The sequence below is a fragment of the Hemiscyllium ocellatum genome, chromosome 3 (genome assembly GCF_020745735.1).
Source record: "Hemiscyllium ocellatum isolate sHemOce1 chromosome 3, sHemOce1.pat.X.cur, whole genome shotgun sequence".
NCBI classification, from domain to species: Eukaryota; Metazoa; Chordata; class Chondrichthyes; order Orectolobiformes; family Hemiscylliidae; genus Hemiscyllium; species Hemiscyllium ocellatum.
Window position 1 is genome coordinate 44,423,718 of NC_083403.1, and position 25,544 is coordinate 44,449,261.

Consider the following 25,544-nt stretch of genomic DNA (forward strand, 5'->3'; position numbering starts at 1 on the left):
TATCAGGCAATGGGACCCTGTGTGAGAACCTCTCTGGCTATGTCAAAGGCATCTTGAAACCCATTGTACAGGGGACCCCCAGCTTCTATTGCGACACCACAGATTTCTCACAGAAACTCAACACCCATGGACCAATCGAACAAGGAACATTCCTGGTCACAATGAACGTTTCAGCACTCTACACCAGCAGCACCCATAATGACAGCATCGCGACAGTACTCAACACCGACAACTGCCAATCTCTGAGTTTCATCCTACAACTCATCTGCTTTATCCCCGACCACAACATTTTCACCTTTGACAATCAGTTCTTCATCCAGACACACAGAACAGCCATGGAACCAGATTTGCACCCCAATATGCCAACATTTTCATGCACAGGTTCGAACAAGACTTCTTCTCTTCGCGGGATCTCCAACCAACATTGTACACCAGGTATATTGACAACATTTTCTTCCTCTGGACCCATGGCGAGAAGTCGCTGAAACAACTACACAGTGATATCAACGAGTTTAAACCCATCATGAAACTCACCAGGGACTACTCTCTACTATTCATTCTTGGACACGTGCATCTCCATTAAGCATGTGTACCTCAGCATCTGACTCTATTGCAAACCTAAGGATTACCTCACAATGCTACACTTCTCCAGCTTCTATCCAAAACATATCCCCTATGGACAAGCCTTGCGCATACATAGGATCTGTTCAGATGAGAAAGAACATGATGAGCACTTGGAAGTACTCAAGGATGTCCTCATAAGAACGGAGTACAACGCTGAACCAATCGACCACCAGTTCCGACATGCCATAGCGAGAAACCGTAATGACCTCCTCAGGAGACAGACACAAGCTGCAACCGACAGGGTACCCTTCATTGTTCAGTACTTCCCAGGACCCGAAAACCACGCCATGTTCTTCGCAGCCTGCAACACATTATCGATGAAGATGAGCACCTCGCCAAGACCTTCCCCACACCCCCACTGCTCGCCATTAAATAACCACCAAGTCTCAAACAGATAATTTTTCGTAGCAAACTGCCTGCCCTTCAGGACAGCACCATACAACCCTGTCATGGTAGGCTGCAAGACATGTCAGAGTGTGGACATGGATACCACCATTACGCGTGGGGACACCTCCCACCATGTATGTGGCAGGTACTCATGTGACTCGGCCAATATTATCTATCTCATATGCTGCAGGCAAGGATGCCCTGAAGCATGGTACATTAGTGAGACCGAGGAAAGGCTATGGCGATGGATGAATGGACACCACACAAAAATCAACAGACAGGGGTGTTCCCTCCCACTCAGAGAACATTCAGCGGTCTGGGACATTCAGCCTCGGACCTTCGGGTGACCATCCTCAAAGGTAGACTTCAGGACAGGCAACAACGCAAAGTGGCTGAGCAGAGGCTGATAGCCAAGTTCGGTACCCATGCGGATGACCTCAACCGGGACTTTGGGTTCATGTCACACTACAGATGACCCCACTGCACTAACACACACACACACACACACTCTACTACAGACCCATATACTCACATAGACCCTCTCTCATATGCAGGCTCTCTCTCATACATTCACACATACACACACCCTATACACTCACCCTCTCACAGAGTTATACCTTTTTATATTCACATACATACACACACTTTCTCACAGACACACACACCCACCCCCCATGCATACACACCTGCGTATAAGTTTGTGGGGTGAATTTATACTTGCAGAATTACATTTTATTCTACTCAAAAACTGCGTTAATCCATGTAAGACTCTGTAAATCCCTTTTTATGAAGTAGAACCTGTCTGAAATTGGGGCACAGAGAGCCTCACACAGGCCACTTCACACATTTCATGCATTATCTGAGCTGACATGGCACCTATTGTTAAAGTTCACTTCAGAATGTAACTTTTAAAAAAGTTTTGCGACTTACATATGAAAGAACCGAAACTAACATGGTCATTCTAAAAGATGAGAGACTTAAACAATCCAGGTCTTTTTCAATATATCATTTCAGTTGCATCAGACTGTAAACTTTTGCTATAAATTCTGTGTCTTATGATCTTATCCTCGACAATCACCTGATGAAGGAGCAGCACTCTGAAAGCTCCTGCTTCCAAATAAACCTGTTGAACTATAACCTTGTGTTGTGTGATTTTTAACTAAATGTAAATTGTTAATTCTTTTCCTGAAAATAGCTCAGAAACCTTATCTTTGTGACTGAACCTGACCCAGTAACAATTGCGGTTTTTTTAACAATGAGAAAAAGTGAATGTGTAGTGAATATAAAGTTTGAGAATCTGGCTGACAGGACAGGAACGTCTTCAGAAATAACTCTACCAAATTGTTGCAGTTTCCAGACAAATGTCATAAAGGTCTACAGAATAGTAAAAGCCTTTTGACCCATCGAGTCCATCCTGGTCCCCTATTCTTATCCAATTCTCCTGCATCTGGCTCAGAGTCTTGTATGCTTTGGCATTGCAAGTGGACATCTACATTTTTAAGTGTGTGGAGGGTTTCTCCTCTCCCATCCTTACAGGCAGTCAGTTCCAGATTCCCACCATCTTGTCTAAATCTTCTGTCCCTTCCCGTCAACCTTTACCCCAGGTCATTGATTCCTGCACCAAGGCGAAGAGTTTCTTCTTGTCTATGCCTCATAATTTTATCCATCTCATTCACAGCTCCTCCTCGATATCCTCTGATACAGGGAAAACAAGCCCAGTCTGTCCAATCTCTCTTCATCACTAAAACTCTCCACACAACTCTTGGTAAATCTTCTCTGCACCCTCTCCACTGCTACCACATCCCTCCTGTAATGTCGATTCCAGAACTGAACACAGTACTCTAGCTGTAGCTTAAACAACGTTTTGTACAGTTCCAGCTTAACCACCTCGTTCTTAAATTCTGTGCCTCGGCTTATAAAGGCACGTATCGCGTAAGCTTTCTCACTTTACCTCACTGTCCTGCAACCTTAATGCACACCAAGGTCCCTTAGTGCTTCCCAAGGTCCTCCAATTTATCATGCATTCCCTGGCATTGCTTGTCCTGCCCAAGTGCATCACCTCAGACTTAGTCAGACTGAATTCCATTTGCCACTGACCTGCCCATCTGACGAGCCCCTCTATATTCTCTGTAATTTAAGGCTATCTCTCTTGCTATTCACCACCTCTAATTTGTTTTAGACAAAGTCATCAAGGGCTACATGCAAATGTGGAATTCAAAACACAACAGATCAACCGTGATCTCGTTGACTAGCAAAGGAGGCTCAGGAGTTAAGCTGCTGGCATTATGTATCATTGTCACTGGCCACACTTTTAATAGGAGGCTCCAAATGAAAGGTTGGTACGGGAGGGTTTTGGTGGCTTTGATAACAAAAGTGTTGGAACTTTACAGAAATACATTGAAAGCCCATGAATGTAATAATGAGTCTACTGCACCTCTCAGTTGCTCTTTCTGTTATCTTTGCTGAGCTTAATGCTAGCCAGTGATTAAAACAGGAGGTAACTTGATAATACTGAAAACCGATGTGTTCAGAGCTGCATAAAATGTATAGGTCAGCATGAAGCCGATAGATTTCCACAAATTTAAAACATCAAGGCATAGGAGATAATGCAGGAAAATAGTACTGTAAGTAGAAAATTAGCATGATCTCATTGAATGGCAGGATAACCAATTCCTGCTCCTGTTCTTAACAGTCTCATTCTTAACTTTAATGAATTTCTTAAAGTGAAACCTATCTACGCACAATAGCCACCAGAGGGAGGAAAAGTGCTAACTTTATTTTGAAAAATTGTATTCAGAAAGGAATAGGGAAGCTGTGAAACTCTGTAGATGTCAGATGTCTTAAATAAAATTCCGAAAAGGTTTGAGACACTCAGCTTTGAAAACTTGCATGGGGAGAGAAAAATGCAGCAAATGTTTCATGGATTCTAATCCTCCACCGGCACTTCCCGACCTGCTGAATATTTCCGTGGTTTTTGCTCATTATGAAGAACAGAATTGGTGTTCAGTGGAAAATAGCCCACTGGCAGCAATGACATAAGTCCATTTGGGTAATTTCAAAAACTCATAGTTTGTGATCACTCCTGCTGTTAACTCTCCTCCCTCCAGACTCACCATAATTTTTTGAAAGGAAAATCCTTCTCAACATATCTATTAAGTTTTTTGAGGAGCTGTGTAGCAGGGTAGATAAGAATGGCTTGTATTGGGATTTTCTACACGCATTTGTTAAAGCGCCAAGCAAAGTTATTGCACAAGACTTGCTCATGGGCTCCAGTTGTGGCATGAATTGAGATGTTGGCAAACAAGAACAAAAAGGAATCTGAATAAATGGGTCAGGATGGCAGACTGTTACTCTTGGCCTGCCAGCTAATTACAATCTGTATCAATGATTAAATGACAGGACCCAATAAGACCCAAAATTGGCTGAGGGAATCAGAAACAGAGAATAATGGTTAATGGGTTTTTTTTGAGGGGGAGAGGGCTGTGGAAGGCTTGTAATGGAACTCCTGAATCACTGTTGGAACTCCTGTTTTTCTTCATATTAATGATCCAGATCTTGAGGATCTCAGTGAAATGGACAAATCCAAAGCTTGTGGTTGACACAAGACGAGGGAAAATTGTAAACTGTGAGGAGAAACATTTATTAGCTTCAAAAGGACATTGACACATTGGTGGAGTGGGTAGATAGGTGGCAGATGAAGTTCAGTGCAGAGAAATGTGAGATGTTATGCTTTGGTAGAAAGAGTAGAGAGACAGTAGAAGATAAAGGGTACTATTCTAAAAGGTGTGCAAAAACAAAGATACCTGGGTGTACATGTATACAGTATAAGTCATTAAAGGTGGCAGGGTAGAGAGAGCTGTTTCTAAAACCTATGGTAGACAAGCAGAAGGCTAGAACACAGCAAGCTAGGCAGCATCAGGAGGCAGCTTGCTGAGTTCTTCCAGCCTCGTGCTTATCTATCTTGGATTCCAACATCTGCAGGGTTTTTTTTGTCCCTAACATTGTTACTAAAACATACAGCATTCTGGGCTTCATAAATAGGGCATGGAGTACAAAAGCAGGGAGGATATGATGAACTTATATAAGACACTGGTTAGACAACAGCTCTCTGTAGTTCTATAGGAAGGATGTAAATGGTATAGAGAGAGTTTTATGAGAATGGTTACAAGGATAAGGCACTTGAGGATAGGTCAGAAACGTTGGGACTATTTACACTGGACTGGAGGGGTTTAAGAGGTCGTTTGATAGTTTTCAAGACTCATGCCGGGTCTGGACAGAGTAGGTGCAGAGAAAGTTTTCCTGCTCATGAATGGATTGAGAAGCACTTTCAAAAGCAAGTATGAGGTGAGCAAAAACTTTTTCACAGCAGCTGGGAATGTTGGCCTGTGAGAAGACACTGACAAGGGGTGGCACGGTGGCTCAGTAGTTAGCACTGCTGCCTCACAGCACCAGGGTCCCAGGTTCAATTCCAATCTCAGGCGACTGTGTGGAGTTTGCACATTCTCCCTGTGTCTGTGTGGGTTCCCTCCAGTTTCCTCCCACGGGCCAAAGATGAGCAGGTAAGGTGAACTAGATTGCCCATAGTATTAGGTTCATTAGTCAGAGGGGGCTGGGTTACTCTTCGGAGGGGCGGTATAGACTTGTTGGACCGAAGGGCCTGTTTCCATACTGTAGGGAATCTAATCTAATTGCAGTGACTACCCATCACTGTATTTTGCAGATGCATCTCAGATGATACTTCTCCAGGGATATGAGGTGTCTGATGTATATTATCGACCTCTCTGAATCACACAGAAGAGCTGTGGCCCAGTAGACTATGAGCATAGTGCTGTGTTTGAGGTCTTTGTCATGAAACACTATTTCTTTGATAGCCACAAGATGCACTGGACCACCAGAAGACACATGGACACAATGACTGCCCTTGCTGATAGGAGGCCCCCATGGTGTGAGAATTGATTCACAGTGTTCAGGGGCTTTCCATGGATCTTAATTGGCACGAGTCAGGAGTGTGAGGAACTAGTCCCCAGAATGAGTGCAGCTTCAACAATACTCAAGAGGTTTGACACCGTCCAGGACAAAGCTGCCCATTTGGTACCACATCCACCATCTTCGATTTTCATGCCTTTCACCACCATTGCACAGTTTCGGCAGAGTGTACTATCTACAACATACAAGGCAGCAAACCACCAAGGCTCCTTAAGACAGCACCTTCCCAATCCATGACCATTACCATCTTGAACGACAAGGGCAGCAGATGCCTGGAACACACCAACTCCAAATTCCTTTCCAAGTCACACAGCATCCTGACTTGGAACTACATCACCGTTTCTTCACAGTCACTGGATCAAAATCCAGGAACTCCCTCCTTAACACTGCTGTGAGTGAACCTACACCATTAGGGACTGCAAGGTTAAGAAAGCAGCCCACCACAAAGGGCATTGGTAATAAATGCTGACTTCGCCACTGAACTCACATCCCATCAATAACCAAGGACTGTCCACATTCAACCTTGGACCAGGCTGCCAGGAAGTTGTCTGCTCTTCTGCTTCTATCCTTATTACCTCCCCTTCCCCACCCCTCCTCCTCAATTTCAATCCGTCATTTTTTTCCTTCTTGCTACCTTTCCTTCCCTCCCTAGCCTTCTCATCATCACTTATTTCCCACACCTCCCCAATTCAACCTCAATTTTCCTTTTTACCTACCTCTGCATCCCTCCTGTCCTCCTCCCCCAACCCTTCCTTTTAGGTCATTCATCTGCTCTCTGACAGCTCCCCGCCCCCCTCCCCATCCTTCCTTCTCTCTCTCTCTGTGGGTCTCTCATCCACTCTCCCCCACTGCCATTATCCGCCTCTGTGTCTCAGTCTTCATTTGTCCCTGTCCAGCTCACTGGAGCAACGTCACTGTGACAATTGCTAGTCTTGAACCAGGACCCGTTTCCCTGGTCACCGTGAGCCACATGTCTGTCTGCTGGGCACCCAGACATCAACATTAAAGTCTTATCAAGCCGAGATGAGCTTTTGGTTTGCATCGGGGATAGTATCCCATCTGTAGGGTCGGACGAGTTAACTGGAAGGAATCTCAATCCCCCTCCTTTATTTAATCCCTCCTTTATTATTATTTTTAAATATATCTATATCTGATCTCTAATGGACACTTGGTGCTTCAATATCGGATCTAGGAAGGCTCTGCTGGTTACACCAGATGGAGGGACCCCTGGACTGCCCACCTGGTACAAGGAGCCAACTCACGCTTTGATTCAACAAGATGCCCACAAGTGTATACTGGGTAAGAACCGCAAGTGGTGACAGTCACACCGGGGCAGGGGGCAGGTGGGAGATGCTGCAATGCCTCTGGGTGTGTCTGAGTGCGGCTCCGAGAGGGCCAGGGGTGAGTGAAGCTGCAGAAAGTGGGGCTCAGCTTTCTGGTCCCCCCCCCCGCCCTGCTGCCGGTTCAGTGGGATCCCGGGATTTCACCCTGTCCGGAGCTGGAGCGGGTTTTGAGAAAGTGCTTTTCCGAAGGCACGCAGAGCAGGCTCATCACAAAGATCCAGGTGGGATTTGCTTGGTTTTCCTCAGTGCGGGTGAACGGGGCTATCCGTTCCTTGAGCAGTCTTGGATTAATCAAAACTGGGCAGTCCGCACACTCCTTCACATGATTCACCTCGTGTTGGCAATTCCTCGCAAACCGGGGAAAAAAATTGATTAAAACTATCACGGTTGACAAATAATCACAGGGGAAAGCAAAGGGCAATACCTAACTGATAAGGTAATGCCGCACTTAACGTTTGTACTAAATAATTAACATATAATTTATATGCAAGCTAATTATACAATGGAAGGTTATTGGTTAGAAAAAGTCTGTTGTCCCTGATAATAATTACACTTGCAAATGCTTGAGTAGGCATTTTGTCCAGAATCATTTTTTTATCAATGACATGATGAATCAAACAACTAATTTTTTTTCAAATGATTTACATATTTTGATCTGAGTTTGAAGGACAATTTCAACACCATTTTTTTCTTGCCATAAAAGATGTCAAGTTGTTCTCATTTCCATTGCACTGCGTTTTCTTTAAAGTACCTCCTGGCCTTGGGAACATGGTCTGAAGTATATGGTTAGCAATCCCATGTTCTTTAATGGTACTGAGTTCCATTGTTCCATCACTCTGCCTTGATCTCAAATGCCACCCCTGCTATTAGACTGCCGGGAGATCTGTAACTTCATCCAGTTCAAACAGTGTGAAGCCAGTATTCTCTTCAGTCATCACTGATAAAAACAACTGAGTACATATTCTTCAGACAAACATTAGACACAAAATCCACATTTGCATCATAAATGTGTTTTGTGCTCATATCGACGGTACTTTAAAAGCCATACATTAAAATACTGTTTTTCTTCTGTTACAGGTCTGGGATCACAGATTCATGACAAATACATGGAGGAGGCTAGGAGTGACATTAAGCAGATTGTGGATGAAGTGCGAGCAACAATGTTATTTTGGGTATAAAAGTTTTTTTAATTTTCAATTTTCTCCTATTACTCATTTTCTAAAAGCATTAACTCTGGCCACTATCTGAGTCTTACCCAAATACACATTATTCACGTGTCAGTTTGAGTTTTTTGAACTCAACTGGCTGCATTTTATTCCATCAAGATAGACATCACTGATGAGTCCAATTCCACAGTAACACAACATACACACTTCCTCTAAAAATCAACAGACATTAAATTCTAAAGCATGAAACAATACAGATTTATAGCTTGAGATTTGAATTACAAGACAAGAGAAAAGAGGGGAGAAATTGGATTGGACTGAAAGCAATTTCTTTGACTGTGATTGATGTGGCATAGCTTTGACAGTTATTGACATATTTAGCATACAAACCACTATTCATTCTAAAGGGAAAGAGGCAATGGATAATGGCAGTGAGTAACTGTGACAAGCATTGCACCAAAGATCCCAGGTTAAAAAAAAGTGCTGGAGAAACTCAGCAGGTCAGGTAGCATCTATAGAGATGCAGTTAATCTTTCAAGTCCAATTTTGGACCCATCTAGAATTGGGTCTGTTTTTTTTTGTTTGTGAGGGAGGATTAAACTTAACAACAACCATTCTGCATTTCTCTGCTGTGGCCAATTAGAACGCTGTCAGTAATCTATAAAAATTGACTACTTGGGCAAGCCAGGGAGGTACTTTACCCTGTCAAAGTCTCCGTAGGTATGTGCATATAATGCAGTGTTTAAGAAGTGTTTTCCCAGAATGCTGTAATTACAAGGCTGAAGACGTCATTTTAAAATTTTGGCGTATGTGAGAATGATATCCAACAATCACTACTTTAATGTACCTTTATCTTGTGTGAATACAGTGATTATGGTATGAATACAAGAGCATAACAAAAAAGTGGAGAAACCCACAGTGCAAATTGCACCCCTTACAAATTGTTCCATTCTCTTTTTAAATTGTGTGCTCTTCAACACTACACAAAGGTTATTTTGACATTCAACTGTGCTTATGATCCTGAGATTTCATACCTTTCATTTTAACAACATTGTGTTATTGTCTGTGGGAGTTTCACAAATGTTAGCTTTCCTAGGATCCATCCTTAAAGACTTGTAGCCCCATCAAGTAATGCAGTTTTCCCTAAAATGATGTCAGTGTGACTGCTGCCTTGGAAGTAGACATTTATATCTTGACCTGCAATCTTCTTCCCAGCCTCTCCGCCTCCACCCCCTCTCTGGCCTATCACCCTCACCCTCACCCCCTTCCACCTATCGTATTCCCAGTGCCCTTCCCCCAAATTCCCTCCCCTCTACCTTTTATCTCAGCCCCTTGGCACACCAGCTTCATTCCTGAAGAAGGGCTTGTGCTCGAAATGTCGATTCTCCTGCTCCTCGGATGCTGCCTGGCCTGCTATGTTTTTCCAGCACCACATTTTTCAACTCCATTTATATCCATGATGTCACATCTGAAGAGCACCCCACCCAGACCCACACCCTGACACTATCCCTGTAACTCTGCATTTACCCTGGCTAATCCACCTACCCTGCACATTACAGGGCAATTTAGCATGGCCAGTCCACCTAATCTGCATATCATTAGACTGTGGAAGGAAACCAGAGAACATGGAGGAAACCTCATGCAGACACAGGATAAACATTGCAAACTCCACACAGTCACTCACAGCTAGAATTGAACCCAGGTCCCAGGTGCCGTAAGGCAGAAGTGCTAACGACTGAGTCACCAAGTAGCCGTCAATACTGTGGAATTGTATGCAGAAGCTTGGACTGAAGGGTCTGTTTCCGTGCTCTACATCTCTATGACTATGGCTATAATTGTGCGAGTTTTTAGGAGCAAAATTTGAACTGAATAGGTGTATAGTATAGGTCATTTAAGGAGAAGCTAGTTGAACAATGAGGAAGGAGGGAACAGACAGCCATAAAAGTAGATTTTACACATGAAGTTGGGAGGAAGCTGATGTGGAGCATAAACATGGCATAGACTGTGACTGAAGATCTCTGGTCACCAATGTCAAATGCTACAGATGGTGAAGAGTGAAAAGTAATATTTTATTTTGGTCACACTTACATAGAATGTGGTGAAATTCTTTGCCGTAACAAGTGACACATCAGTTTTCTGATTAGTGCATCTGTTCAGTGCATTTTCTAAATAAATATTTTTATTCAAAAGAAAGAAAGACTTTAGGTTTTTTACAAAATTACAAAACTAATACAAAATAGTGTAATCTCTTTACAGTATAATGACAATATCAGTATAAAAAAGCTAACTATAATCTACTCTATAGACTACCAAAACACAAAATAAGATATAAAAAGAAATAATCTATACATTAACAAAAAAAAGCTGCAGTATAGTACATAACTAACAACAACAAAAAAAAGTAAATGAATAAATAAATACACACTCAAAGTAAAATCATGTCAAGTCATAATGAAACCTGTATTTATACAGGATTCTTCCTCCCAGGAGCTGCCAAACTGACAGACATAGTCCTCATAGCTAAACAAAGGCCCTAGATAGTATGGCCAATACATCTGCATCGACATAGTTCAGGAATGGCCACCACATTCTATAAAACAATTCCGTTTTTTGGTGCACCGTATTCATAAGGAAGTCAAGAGAGAAATATTCCATAACTTGCCTATGCCAATTTGAGAGACCAGGAGGACTTTCAGATACTCAACCTGCTTAGTATGTTTTTCCTTGCACAAAAGGCGAGGATAGAAAATAATTTCTTCCCATTTCCACCTAGAGAGGGAAGATTTGAGGAGCCCAAAAGGGGAGACACTGGGTCTAACCCAATCTCTGTTCCCAAAATCATTGCCAAGGCCTTTGCTACATTGTCCCAATATCTACGAATCATATGGCATGTCCACAAACAATGTGTGAGAGTACCAACTTCTATTTTACATTTCGGGCACATTGGAAACACTCCTGCCTTAAAGTTTGCAAGTAGCTCTGGTGCTGGATGGGCCCTATGAAGTATCTTCAATTGAATAGCTTGAGTCTTATTACAGATAGAAATCTTCCTGGTGTTTTCCCAGATGCCCTCCCACATCTGTAAGGGGATTTCCGTCCCTAATTCTTGAGTCCAGGTGTATATTGCCATTCCATGTCCTTCGATACATTATTACCTAGTGAGCGATAGAAAGTACTGACCGAGGGTGCGCCCATCGGCCGAAGCACTCTCCTTTCCATATCTGATTTATAAGGATTGGTCATCAATGTAGTCTTTTTTTGTTCGAAATCTCGTATTTGAAAATATCGAAAGAGATCCTTGCTGAGCAACCCGAACTTCTGACATAACTGTTCAAAGGACATCATGACCTCCCCATCAAATAAATCTCCCAAACAGGAGATTCCTCTGGACTCCCAGATTTTAAATCCAGCGTCTGTCAAGCCTGGCTGAAATCCCAGAATTTAGGTTAGAGTGTTGTTGGAAAAGCACAGCAGATCAGGCAGCATCCGAGGGGCAGAAAAATTGATGTTTCGGGCAAGAGCCCTTCATCAGGAATAGAGGCAGGGAGCCTCCAGGGTGAGAGAGAAATGGGGGAGGGGGGTGTGGTGCTGGGGAGAAGGTAGCAAAAAGTACAGTAAGTGAATGGGGGTGGGGATGGAGGTGATAGGTCAGAGAGGAGAGTGGAGCGGATAGGTGGGAAGGGAGATTGACAGGTAGGACAGGTCATGAGGATGGTGCTGAGCTGGGAAGTTGGAACTGGGGTAAGGTGAGGGGAGGGGAAATGTGGAAACTGGTGAAGTCCACATTCATGCCCTGGGGTTGAAGTTCACACTATAGGAGTAAAGGGGAGATTTTTTGTAAATTACCCTCACCCTGTAGTATCATCCTCCAAGCTTTGATCATATTTAGTACAATCAGGCTTTTACAATGATCTGTGACAGTTCTCACCTTATCCATAAACAATAGATTGATGAAGGGGCATTTTGATTGGGAACCCTCAATATCTAGTCAAATTGATTGTGAATCCGCAAGAGACCCAGTCAGCCACATATGATAGCAGAGAACTCAGTTGGTACTTCCTAAAATCCGGAAAATTCAGACCTCCCCTTACTTGTGGGAGCTGTAATTTATCTAATTTAATAAGTGGCTGTCTATGATTCCAAACAAAGGAACCAAGACAACCATAGAACTTGGGCAGCGCCTGTCTCAGCAACATCAAGGGAAGCACTCCCATGGGTTATAATAAGCATGGGAGGATACTCATCTTAACCAAGGCTAATCTTCCTAACCAGGATATCGGGAGATCTTCCCAACGCTGGAGGTCCTGGCCCACTTTCTCTAGTAAATGAATATGATTAGCTTGATATAGCTGACTGAATACGGGGTAATAAAAATACCGAAATAGAGAAAACCTCCCAGTGACCACTGAACGGGGAAGAGGGATCCATCCGCAAAGTTAGATATGCTGGTAAGACCTCCAACCAGCATGGCCTCTGATTTCATGAAATTAAAATTATATCCTGAAAACACACCAAATAAATTAACCACTTGAATTAAGCAGGGCACAGAAGTCTACGGATCATTTAAGAAAGGAAGGATGTCATCCGCATAAAGAGTAATTTTATGCTTGCCAGATCCTACCTCTGGGGCCGTTATACTGGCGTCAGTTCAGATGGCTTCTGCCAGTGGTTCGATCATTAGTGTAAATAGTAGTGGTGAAAGAGGGCATCCTTGACAACAACCTCTGCCAACACTAAACTATCCAATCTTATGCCATTAGTAATCACCACTGTTTTCGGGTAATTATCTAAAAGTAGTAAAAACCTCTCCAATACCAAACAGCTCCATAGTATAAAAAAAGATATGGCCATTTTACCCGATCGAATGCTTTCTCTGCATCTAAGGAGACAGCTAATCCCGCTATTGCTTTTTGCCAGCAGACTTGTGCCATATTTAACACTGTTCCGATATGATTAGTAGATCTGCGACCCTTAATAAACCCAGTCTGATCCTCTTTTATAATAAATGGCAAGACCTTCTCCAGCCTTATTGCCAGCACTTTTGAGAAGATTTTAAAATCCACATTTAATAAGGTTATAGGCCTCTACGAGGTACAGTCGTCTGGGGCCTTCCCTTTCTTGAGGTTGAGAGAGATATTTGCTTCTCTCAGAGAGGGCGGGAGACTACCCTAACTGAATGAGTCGTTGTACATGTCTTTAAGTGGTCCGGCCAACTCGTCTATAAACTCTTTATAAAACTCAACCTGGAATCCATCTGGCCCAGGCACTTTGCCACTCTGGAGCTGCCTCACCACCTTCTGAGTTGTCGGGGGGGGGCGGGGAGGGGGCATTCAAAGAGGACACTTGCTCCAAGGTTATGCCCAAAAGATCCAGATTCTTAAAAAAAGACTCCATCCTCCTCGCTCTATCTGCACAGCCCTCCAACTGGTACAGCTCAAAATAAAACTTTCTAAAAGCTGAGTTGATCTTTTTAGGATCATAAGTCAAAGTACCATCACCATCCCTAATAGATGTAATGGATTGGGGAGCTTTCTTCTTTTCTGGCAAGGTATGTTAGATACCTGCCCGGCTTATCGCCATACTCAAATAATCTCTGCTTCGCAAATAGTATCTCTCTCTTTGCTGTTTGAGTAAGAGTAGCATTCAAGGTCGCTCTGAATTTAATTATGGATGGCCTATCAGCATACGCTGACTCAGCTGTCTTCAAGCGAGCCTCAAGCAGACGTTGTTGTTTTCCCCCCGGTCGCAGAATATGCAATAATTAAGCCGCGCTCATATGCCTTAGTCCACATCACCGATGGGTTACTGGCCATACCTATGTTAATGTCCCAGAAAGCTTTAAATTCCTCCAAGAAGTATTACATGAACTTACTATCCTTCAGTAGGAATGGGTCCATACGCCAGTGTCGGGAGTCTATCTTATCACCACTAGTCTTGACCTCCATATAGACTGCTGCATGATCAGAAATAGCTATATTCCCTATTTTACAGGACAGTATCGAATTCAGAAAGGTTGAGGGTACAAAAAACATATCAATTTTGGTGTGGCAGTTGTGTGGGTTAGAATAAAAAGTAAAATCTCTACCCTCAGGGTGAAGACACCTCCACATATCCATCAGTCCCAGCTCCCTATTCAGATCAACCAACTGCGTAGATCGCAGAGATATGTCTGCAGGAGCTCCTAGGTTTCCTGTCCACCTCGGGATTGATAATACAATTAAAATCTCCCTCTATACTTATGTGACGTACACTAAGGGCCATCAGACTGGAGAACGCATCTGTTACGAATTTAAATGCATGTGCCGGAGGACAATAGACATTCAAAATACCCTACTCCTTTCCATATATTAGAGCCTTAAATATTGTAAACCATCCAGACTCATCTTTTTTATCTGGCTTAACATTTGGAATGGAAGATTTTTCCGAATAAGAATGGGCACTCCCCTACTTTTCGAGTTGAAGGATGAAAGGAACACCTGACCAAATCCTCCCTGCTGCAGCTTCAAATGCTCCTTATCAGTTATATGTGTTTCCTGTAAAAGGGCTACATCAACCCGCTCTTCTTTAAGACTTGATAATATCTTTTTCCCTTTTATGGGCGAGTGGCTCCCTTTAACAGTCCAGGTACACCATTTAAACAAATGGCTAGCCATGATCGCTCAAGAAAGTCCGAAACCCCCTGGAGGAAGGACCCCACACACAATAAACATTGAGTAGACAATTCACGTAAGTGTAAAAAAACAACCTTTACAAAACTGCTAAAGATTACTCCTAAAAATAATAACATAAGGTATGGCTAAGAGGGGACGTTCCCCTTTGTACACAGGGGACACTCCTACTGTCCAACAATCCCACCATAACTCCTTCCAACCTGAGCTATGCCCTCGCCCCAGACATCACAAAATAAAATGAACAAATACCAATGTTTTATAACAAGGAAATTAAAAGTGGGCATCCAGCCCATCCCCTCCATATTATTACCCTGGGCATACTTAACAAAGCAGCATCATGAAAAAATATACATAAAATTACAATCCCAGAAAATATTCAAGGTAAACTTGAAAAAATTCAAAAACATCCCCCAGCAACCAGATAAGCCAAGCAAATTATAAATAAAAGTTAAAAGACAAGGTCCCCAAGAAAAGATAAAAAGAAAAAGGGGAGAAGGAGGAGAAAGAAAAAAGGGGGGTAAAGATGAAAAGTAATTATTCATTTTAGTAAAGTCCTTCAGTCTATTTAGGAGCATCCAAAAATTCTTTTGCTTTTTTTGGCGAACTGAAGTTATATCCAGACTCTCCGTGACTGAGGCGCAGCGTTGCCGGGAATCTCAAGGAGTACTGAATATTTGAATCCCTCAGGCACTTCTTTACCTCATCAAAAGCCTTCCTCTTACATACCACAACCGGAGATGAGTCCTGGAACAGCATTATTTTGGATCCTTTATATATCAAATGCTCTGGAGGCCTCCAGCGACATTTGCTTGTCCCAGTCGTGTTGAAATCGCACTAGGACTGGGCAGGGGCGCTGGTCCGACCTGGGCCTGTGAACAGCAACCCGGTGGGCCCACTCAACCTGCACCTGGCCCAGCCCTGACTCCAGCTTCAGCAGTTGTGGGAGCTGTTCGGGAAGGCCTAGCAACTGAATATTCTTGTGACGACCTCGATTATCGAAGTTGTCAATCTGTTCTTCCAAGGTCTGGACTTGATGTTCCAGAGTCCGGACTTGACCCACAGAGGATTCAGCAGCGGTCTCGGAGGCCGCAGCCCGTTGCTTCGCCCCTCCAACATGCTGCCCCAATTTCTCGATCTCTCGGTCATGCCTCTGCAGCATGCGACTCTCTTCCATTGAGGCATCGATCTTCTCTCAGAGCTTGATAAGCTCCAAGATCAGGCTCGCCTCTGCAGGTAAGTCCCCTAGGGCAGCCACGGAGTCCCTGTTGTTGCGACTGGGGGCTGGGTCCGTGCCTATCACAAACTCTGTGATCCTTTTCCTTTAGTCATTTTAAAATGTACCAAACTGCTAAGGTTTGGTGCAAAATGGCTGTAGGAACTGGGAAAACGCTGGTGTTAGTAGTTTAAAACATGAGCGGAAGGTGGGTACCCCACTTTGTCTGGGTTCTGGGCAGAGCTCAGCAAACTCGGACCTATTGGGTTGCCGCCATCTTGAATCCCCATTCAGTGCATTTTAACAGGTAATTGTGATGTCTTCCGTAGCACCTAGAATAAACCAGATTTTCAAATAGTTCAGTGCCGTGGTGACTAACTGTCCTTGTGGTGGTGGTCAGAATCTAATACACAGCACAACTTTGTCACTGTCTCCCTCATGAAGCAGAGCTATCAGACACTATGTCCTATATCATTTTAAGAGGGTGTACCTCTGTAGATATGACTCCATTAGTAAGTAACAGTTCAGCTGCTGCAATTACAATTTAAAAAATGACCACTTCATTGAGGATTCCTCTTGGTATTTCCCTCTGTATTTCTCACTGTTCCCTTCAGTACCAATAAGAGCAATCTAGCCTGTCGAACACACCTTCTTTTTTGTGATTCTTCCTCCTGTAAAATTGGAGCCCCTTATTAGAGTTCCTACCTCCTAAATTATTGTCATAGCAGGTGAAATTGTTTTAGTCAAAATCCTTGGCCAAAACGTCAAGTAAATAACCAATAGAAAATAGCTCTCAACACATTGTTGAGAAATTCGACTCACGGAGGTTCTCCTGAAAATAGGACAAGTTCCTCTTCAAATGTTGCTTTCCTATCAGCCCAGAATGGGCCATGTCCACAACAACTATTTTGCTTAACATCAAACAAATGAAAATTGCAGGGAAGTTGTGCAAAAATTAAAAGAAATAAATTAAATAGTTTTGAATATTAAACTGAAGTAGTGCATTCTAAAGCTGAAGTCCTGAAGAGAATTTGTCAAAGTGCAGTGCAGACCAGGAAGAGATTTAACAGGATCGATGTCCTTCCAGTTTCCTGCCACCTGTGATGGCAGTAACAAGATATGCCATTCTAACCCTAAAGCACTGCATAGTGCAAGTATCATGGACATTTAAATCTGTTTACAGACTGTTTTCTGGAGAGGTAATTTCCCCTGATGCGTTCAAATGGAAGATTTTTTGCTTTAAATCATACATTTGATCTGCTTATACTCTGTATTGTCAATGTTAAATAACATGTGAATCATGTCTTCACTTTGCTATTTAGTTCTCCATACTGCTGCACACTTCAGACAAAAGGTAAGATAAGCTGAGCCATGGCTGAGCCTGGCTGTTATCATTGTTGCACCATAACAAGTGCTCTTCATGGACAAGCCACTTTTCACATTCTGTCTGGGAGTAGTGCCAAGGCCTAGTGAATCTTGCCCACCGTGGAGAGATGAGTGTGAATACTTAATGATAGCTGTCAAAGTTCCCTGCTCAGAATGACTAAAAACCAATATAAATGATCTTTCATATAAAAAAAAATGGTGATTATCACTAATTACTCTTTCATTTTGTGCAAATGCTTGTCCAGGCCAAAAAGGAGAAAGAAGAGGCAGTGAAAGAAGCTTTGGTTGTGGCTGAAATGGAAAAGAAAGAAGAGATGAATGAATTAAACAAGATACACATGGATGAAATTAAGGTAAGCACTTGATTCAGCCGTTTGTTACAACATCTGACTCAGAGATGCGAGTGATGTCAAATTGCAGATATTAAGAAGAGAAGGAGGTGGAGAAGCAAAAGATTGTAGGGAGGGTATTCCAGAGCTCTGGACCTTTGGATAAAGGTGATTACGGGAGGGGTGAAGGGACGCAAAACAGACTTCGAAGAACAGACTGTTTGGGAGTGGGCACAGTTTTTGTGCTGGAGAAGAGGTGGGGAGATTTTTAAAAAATCAATGAAATCTTTAAATATGAGCTGTAATGGAAACTAAAGCTAATAAGTCAATGAAGGGAGGAGGAGGGAGTGAATGGGGCCGGAGTTTCATATAAACCAGCGTTTAGTGCCGTGGTGTTAGAGGTGGGAGTGAAAAGAACAAGTGAGAGAGAGATCATTTTCGAGTTGATAATGTGGAATGGGACCTTAGAATTTTTTTTTCTGAGTGAAGAAGATCAAGACGAGCTTTCTGGCAGAATCACGTAGCCAGGAGAGCCCTGTCTTGATGTCAGGATCTTCTCACTACATCTTTTATGTTTTCCACCACTGGAGAAGTGAGTTTCTCACTAGGCAGCATCAAGGAGTCAATTAAGGGGTGTTACAGCTTTTTAAAAAGCATTGTTAACAGCCCAAGTCACTTCTGTAATACTCAGCTTCCTATCTTCCCAAAAAAGCTAAACATCAAGAAAACTCAATGTGGAAATCGGGGCAGGTACCTGGTTACTCAGCTCGCTGCTAGCTCTGAAGGACATCCATAGAATTATAGAGATGTACAGCAGGGAAAGAGACACTTTAGTCCAACTCATCCATGCCAACCAGATATCCCATTTTAATCTAGTCCCATTTGCTAGCACTTGGCCCATATCCCTCTAAATCTTTCCTATTCATATACCAATCCAGATGCCTTTTAATTGTACCATCCTCCACCGCTTCCCCTGGTAGCTCATTCCATACATGCACCACTCTCTATATGAAAAAGTTGCCCCTTAGGTCCCTTTTAAATCTTTCCCCTCTCGCCTTACAACTATGCCCTCTAGTTTGAACTCCCACACCCTGGGGAAAAGACTTTGTTTATTTACCCTATCCATACCCCTCATGATTTTATAAACCTCTATACGGTCATGCCTCAGCCTCTGATACTCCAGGGAAAATAGCCTCTGCCTATTCATCCATGTTGGATTCCAGCCTCCAATCTCTCCACACATGCTCCATGGACACTGGCCACATGTCCCTATGGACATTGACATCCGATGTATGCCACCCTTTAAAGATCCTCATGGCATCTCTCCAATCTAGTTACAGGATGCTTCTGCACTTCAATGCTACATCTCAGGCTGCACAGCAACTCTCATTGTAACACTACAGCAAGGACATTGTGCTTTCAGGGACACACATCCACCACAAGGCCTGGACAGGCTGCACCACCAGGCTCTTTGCTCTCTCTCACGGTGTTCACTCACTCTGCGACTACCCAGATGCTTACAGCTCTCTCCCTTGTGTTATATTCCTTTTTGTATTTTGTCCATTAGCCAGAGATTCCAGGCCTATATTATTTCTCCAAGACCAATGGGTCAGTCAGCCATTCAAGGCAGTTAGAATCAGGAAACTCTTGTCATAAGGGGTCAGGAGCCAAATGCCCCTAGTGTGGTTTTCCTCCTAGAATGAGAGAGAGGGATGGGTATCAGGGGAAATGAAATTGGGTGGCACTTGAATGAACTTTGGGGAGGTGCACAAAGAGTGATTAGGCAGTGCAGAGGGCATGCATGGTTGGTGCTTTTGGGGGTTGGGGCGTGGAGCAGGCAAAGTGAGATGTTTCAGTCAAACATAAGCATGGTAAAGCATGAGCCTTGGTGGGAGCTGGATACAGTAACAGAGATAGAGGGAATAGAGAGAAGGTGGTGGCACTTACATTGGCAGAATGGAGAAGCCCACTGGCCATCTGCCTACATCAAGCTGCTGGAATCTGGGTGGCATCAGACCCGGTTGGCATGGTCTGGTTTCATGGCATCACTGCTGGTCTGGAGAATGAGGATGTGCACCCTCTCTTTGCAACCCCTTCCAGCAGGACCTTCAGATCCCTTCCCAAAAACAGGGCACCGATTACCCCCATCTGTGAAAGTCCAGAGCAAGTGTCAAGGATCAGACTGATACCGCCTGTCTGGGTACACAACGGACTTATAAAGACAGTGCGGATGCAAGGGATGCAGGTTAAATCTGGGATATTCCCAGCAGTGGAAAGTCGTTCTGGGAATGGATCATGGTAAGATTGGGCTGGAATCGGACGTTAGGGTTTCCATAGGGGTAGAGAGTATGTAATTGGGAAGGTAGATTTGGTCGGGGATGGTGAGAAAACCTGCAAAGCATCACCGTGAAAGACTCTTCAAAAAACCTGACACAACAAGCACTTAATCAAAATGATGTGAGATTCAGCCCATTATCTGCTCCTGTTCTGTCCAGTGAGTTTCAAAGAGCAGTATACTTTAGAGAACTGCAATATTATATAAGTTCTAAGCAAGTGTGCACAGCAGTGAATCTTATCATTTGACTTGACATTACTCAGTTACAGTTACATCCTTTGTATATTGCTATGGTTGGAAGTGTGCTCCTTTATTTATAAACGTGCTTCCTGGCAAAGGATTTACCTTCTGTTCATGTTTAGCTCAGTCTGCTTTACTTCCATAGCTACATTGAATATTGAAACAAGTTCCCAATTGCCCTGTTATACTGTTGAAGATCATAAACAATCACTAATCTCAGTCCAACATATTCAGGAGCTGCTACGCGTTGTTTGCGTCCTAGTTACCAATCACTGGTAGATAGAATAAAAGTGAAGTATTGCAGACATTTAAAATCTAAAAGAAAATGAGAAAGTGTTTGTGAAATTCGGCAGTTCTGGCAGCAACTGTAGAGAGAGAAACATAGTTAACATTTACTCCACTGTTCTTCCGCCACAGATTTCTATTTGTTTTTGGCCGCAGGTCTTTGGGAAATATTCTGCCACCAATCCACCTTTCTACATTGCATGTAAGAGCCTGTCTCATTACCAGTATCCACTAATTAGACTGTTAGAGAGTCTTATTAAGAAGAGGATTTTCCTTACATAACAAGGTGCCATTTGATGTATGAGGACCACATCTTTTTATTTCCTTTTTTTTTGAACTGGGGTCTACAAACAGGAAGATACTGCTTTAAAACAAGGAGACTGTGTGAAGAGATCGCTGCAGTTTTTAAAATGTTTAGTGGAGTACATTGTATGCAATGTTGCTTTCCCCAAAACAGTGAGAACAAAAGTAGACACCATTGAGTTAATGCATAAGAGGGATAATTGTTAGACAGCAATATCTTGATTGCTCCTGACCACATAACCAGGATTTACATGTAATTGGAAAGGTAAGGACTGATTTGAGATAGTCAACATGGTTTTGCGCATGAGAAATCATGTCTCACTAACTTGATTAATTATTCTGCGGAAGTGGCAAGAAGGATTGACGAAGGTAGTGCAGTGGACGTTATCTATATGGACAATTGACAAGATTCCGCGTGGTAGACTGCTTAGCAAGGCTAGATCATGTGGATTACAGCCAGAACTAGATATTTGTAAATATAACTGGCTGGAAGATAGGAGACAGAGGGAGGGAGTGGGGAGTTGCTTTTTAGACTGGAGGCCTGTGACCAGTGATGTGCTGCAAGGATCAGTGCTGGGTCCACTGCCTTTTGTCATCTATATAAATGATTTGGGTGTAAATATAGAGGGTATGGTTAGTAAGTTACAGACTACATCAAAATTGGTGCCGTAGGTATACAGCAAAGAAAGTTAACTTAGGGTACAACATGACCTTGATCAGATGGCCCAAGGAGTGACTGATGAGGTTTAATCTAGATAAATGTGAGATGGTACATTTTGGAAAGGTAAATCAGAGCAGGACTTATAACCTAATGACAAGGTCCTGGGGAGTGTTACTGAACAAAGAGACTTGGGAGTGCAGGTTCATAGTTCCTTGAAAGTCGAGTGGCAGGTACATAGGTTAGTGAAGAAGGCATTTGGTACACTTACCTTTATTGCTCAGTGCATTGAGTATAGGAGTTGGGAAGTCATGTTGCAGATGTATAGGACATAGGTCAAACCACCTTCGGAATTCTGTGTTCAGTTCTGGTTTCCAAGCCATAGGAAAGATGTTGCAAAACTTGAAAGGTTTCAGAAAAGATTTACAAGGATGTTGTCAGGTTTGGAGGATTTGAGCTATCAGGAGAGGCTGAATAGGCTGGGGCTGTTTTCCCTGGAGTGTTGGAGGCTGAGGGGTGACATTATAGAGGTTTATAAAATCATGGGCATGGAAAGGGTGAATAGTTAAGGTATTTTTCCCAGACTGGGGGAATCTAAAACTAACGGACATAGGTTTAAGGTGGGAGGGGAAAGATGTAAAAGGGATTTAAGGAGCAACTTGTTCACACAGAAGGTGGTGCATATATGGAAAGAACTGCCAGAGGAAGTGGTGGAAGCTAGTACAGTTACAACAGTTAAAAGACATTTGAATGGGTACGTGAATGGGAAGGATTAAAAGGGTATGGGCCAAGTGCTGGCAAATGGGATTAGATAAATTTAGGATATCTGGTCGGCATGGACGAGTTAGACTGAAGGGTCTGTTTCCGTGCTGTACAGTTCTATGACTCTATGACTATGGTTTGGGTGAGGCCAATGCAGCAGAAAAACCTCTAGACTGAAAAAGGAAAGCAAGAAAAAGCATCAAAACATTTGTCTGTCTCTCTGTTGTATGGTAGCAGAAAGTTTCAGTGGCAATTGGCCGTCTTCCACTCATTTTTCTCTGTAATTCCCCTGTTGGTAGAAAAAAACCCTATGAGGATAGTGCATCAGAGTGCAAAGAACTACAAATCAAAAGGAAAAGAAAGAAAACAAGTAATCAAATCCCATGGTTCACACTAGTTCTATTGGATCATATTTTCCTAATTTTGTTTTGTTGTGGATGGTGCCAAACTTGAATGTTGTTCAAACTGCTTTCATTCAGGCACATGGGGAGTATTCCAATCTACTCCTGTCTTGTGGCTTGTACTGGCCGGCAGGTTTTGGGGAGTCAGGAGGTGAGTGAACCCGCTGCACAAATGTTTTGATCATGTATGGTACGTGAGCATCACTGGCTAGGTTATCAGTTATTGCTCATCCCTATTTGCCCATGGAAATGATTCCTAGCTTCTCACCTGCGTTTTTAACTACCTTATTCATATAAATAGCTGAAAATGTGTTCGTGGAAAAGCGCAACAGGTCAGGCAGCATCCAAGGAACAGGAAATTCAACATTTCGGGCATAAGCCCTTCAGGAATGAGGAAAGTGTGCCAAGCAGGCTAAGATAAAAGGTAGGGAGGAGGGACTTGGGGGAGGGGTGATGGAGATGCGATAGGTGTAAGGAGGTCAAGGTGAGGGTGATAGGCCGGAGTGGGGTGGGGGCGGAGAGGTCAGAAAGAAGATTGCAGGTTAGGAGGGCGGTGCTGAGTTGAGGGAACTGACTGAGACAAGGTGGGGGGAGGGGAAATGAGGAAACTGGAGAAATCTGAATTCATACCTTGTGGTTGGAGGGTTCCCAGGCGGAAGATGAGGCGCTCCTCCTCCAGCCGTCGTGTTGTTATGTTCTGCCGGTGGAGGAGTCCAAGGACCTGCATGTCCTCGGTGGAGTGGGAGGGAGAGTTAAAGTGTTGAGCCATGGGGTGGTTGGGTTGGTTGGTCCGGGCGTCCCAGAGGTGTTCCCTGAAGCGTTCCGCAAGTAAGCGGCCCGTCTCCCCAATATATAGGAGGCCACATCGGGTGCAGCGGATGCAATAAGAAGTAAGGGGGGCAAGTGTGGGCGCAAGTTTTGCATTTCTTGCGGTTGCAGGGGAAGGTGCCGGGAGTGAAGGTTGGGTTGGTGGGGGATGTGGACCTGACGAGGGAGTCACGGAGGGAGTGGTCTTTTCGGACCTCACTTTCTCCTCCTATTCGTATGAATAACCTAGTTCAGTTACTGGTCAATATTTTTCCTCCGTGTATATATTTATGTGACTAACAATTTCACTATTTGCCATTACCCACTCTCCTCTGCTTCCCTGACTTCTGGAGTTTGCAGAATGCATTTCTTTCTGAGTTGGACGATTAGCACGCCTTCAGCTTGAGGGCTGCAGTGTTTGATTTTGATTCACTGTAAATCATTCCTCCATTGTTGGATCCTCTGTCTCTTGACCTTCTTTTGTGGAGGATATTTGTTCTATTAAACTCGGTAGCTTATCCATTGTATTATTTAGAGAACCTTAAATCTCCTGAAATTGCTTTTCAGATGAAGTCATCCCAGTTAACACAAATACTTGTCCCATAACATCATCTGGAGGACTTTAATTTGCAGAATGTCATCATGGAATATGGCTTCTCAGTTTAAACACATACTTTCTTTCTTGCAGTATCCTGGATTTCTGGACCAGGCAATTGCCTTTATGTTTTGAAGAGGTAGTCTCTCTTTCTTGCAGTGTCTTTGATCTTCAGACAACACAAATGTTTACGTCAGTGTTTAAGTTTATAAGTTCTGTACTCCACCTTGTTGAGTAGGTCAGACGCTTTCAGTTGCCCTGTGAATGTCTTCCTGCAGAAACAGATTTTCACCTCCTCAGTCACATTATTGGAAGATTGCTGATCATGACAGCACCACCTCTGTCATGAAAAGTTTGCTTTGAGAAACAATGGAATGAAGTGTTTTCCAGGAATGCTAAAAATGGAAAGCAGTTCAGCCATTCCATATAAAACCTATAACTTTTTTCTCCTGTTACCAGTATGAAAAACTGTTCTTATGGCAGTAATCTCAATGGATTCTCAGGTTTAGCCATAAGTCTAGGAAGGCCCAGTGAAATCTCTACTTGTTGTTTCTTGACTGATTTGTTGACAATGGTTTATTTTGGAACTAATTGTCCTCAGGAAACTTCTGCTATCTCAACAACGTTGAGGTTAGGATGTGATGTGGAGGTGCTGGTGTTGGACTGGGGTGGATAAAGTCAAAAATCACACGACACCAGGTTATAGTCCAACAAGTTTATTTGAAAGTACAAGCTTTCGGAGCACTGTTCCTTCATCAGGTAGCTAGTGGGGCAGGATACATACGACACAGGATTTATAAGTAAAAGATCATATTGTCATACAACTGATGCGATATATTAGACAAACCTAGTTGGTTGTTTAGTCTTTAATCATTTAGAATGGGGATGTAGGTTTCAATTGATTATGTAAATACCAGAATTTCTTTCAAGTCACTGCCCCGAGATAACTTAAGGTTTTATCAGTATATTTAAAAAGTGACATGTCAGCTCAGACAATGCATGCGAGGTTCGAGTCTGTCTGTGTCCCATCTGGAGTCAGACTGGTTTTATTTA

At 43.1% G+C, this 25,544-nt stretch overlaps 1 protein-coding gene across 1 annotated transcript in view; it reads left to right on the forward strand.

The window, feature by feature from the left end:
- Positions 1-7,157: 7,157 nt before the first annotated feature.
- The window catches only part of LOC132835270 (uncharacterized protein C6orf163 homolog), a 29,291-nt gene continuing 10,904 nt past the window's right edge, over positions 7,158-25,544 (forward strand). Inside the window, exons 1-3 of the mRNA XM_060854682.1 lie at positions 7,158-7,296; positions 8,418-8,512; positions 18,022-18,129. Of these exons, the coding sequence (XP_060710665.1) occupies positions 7,158-7,296; positions 8,418-8,512; positions 18,022-18,129 (342 nt within the window). The remainder of the gene's footprint in view (positions 7,297-8,417; positions 8,513-18,021; positions 18,130-25,544) is intronic.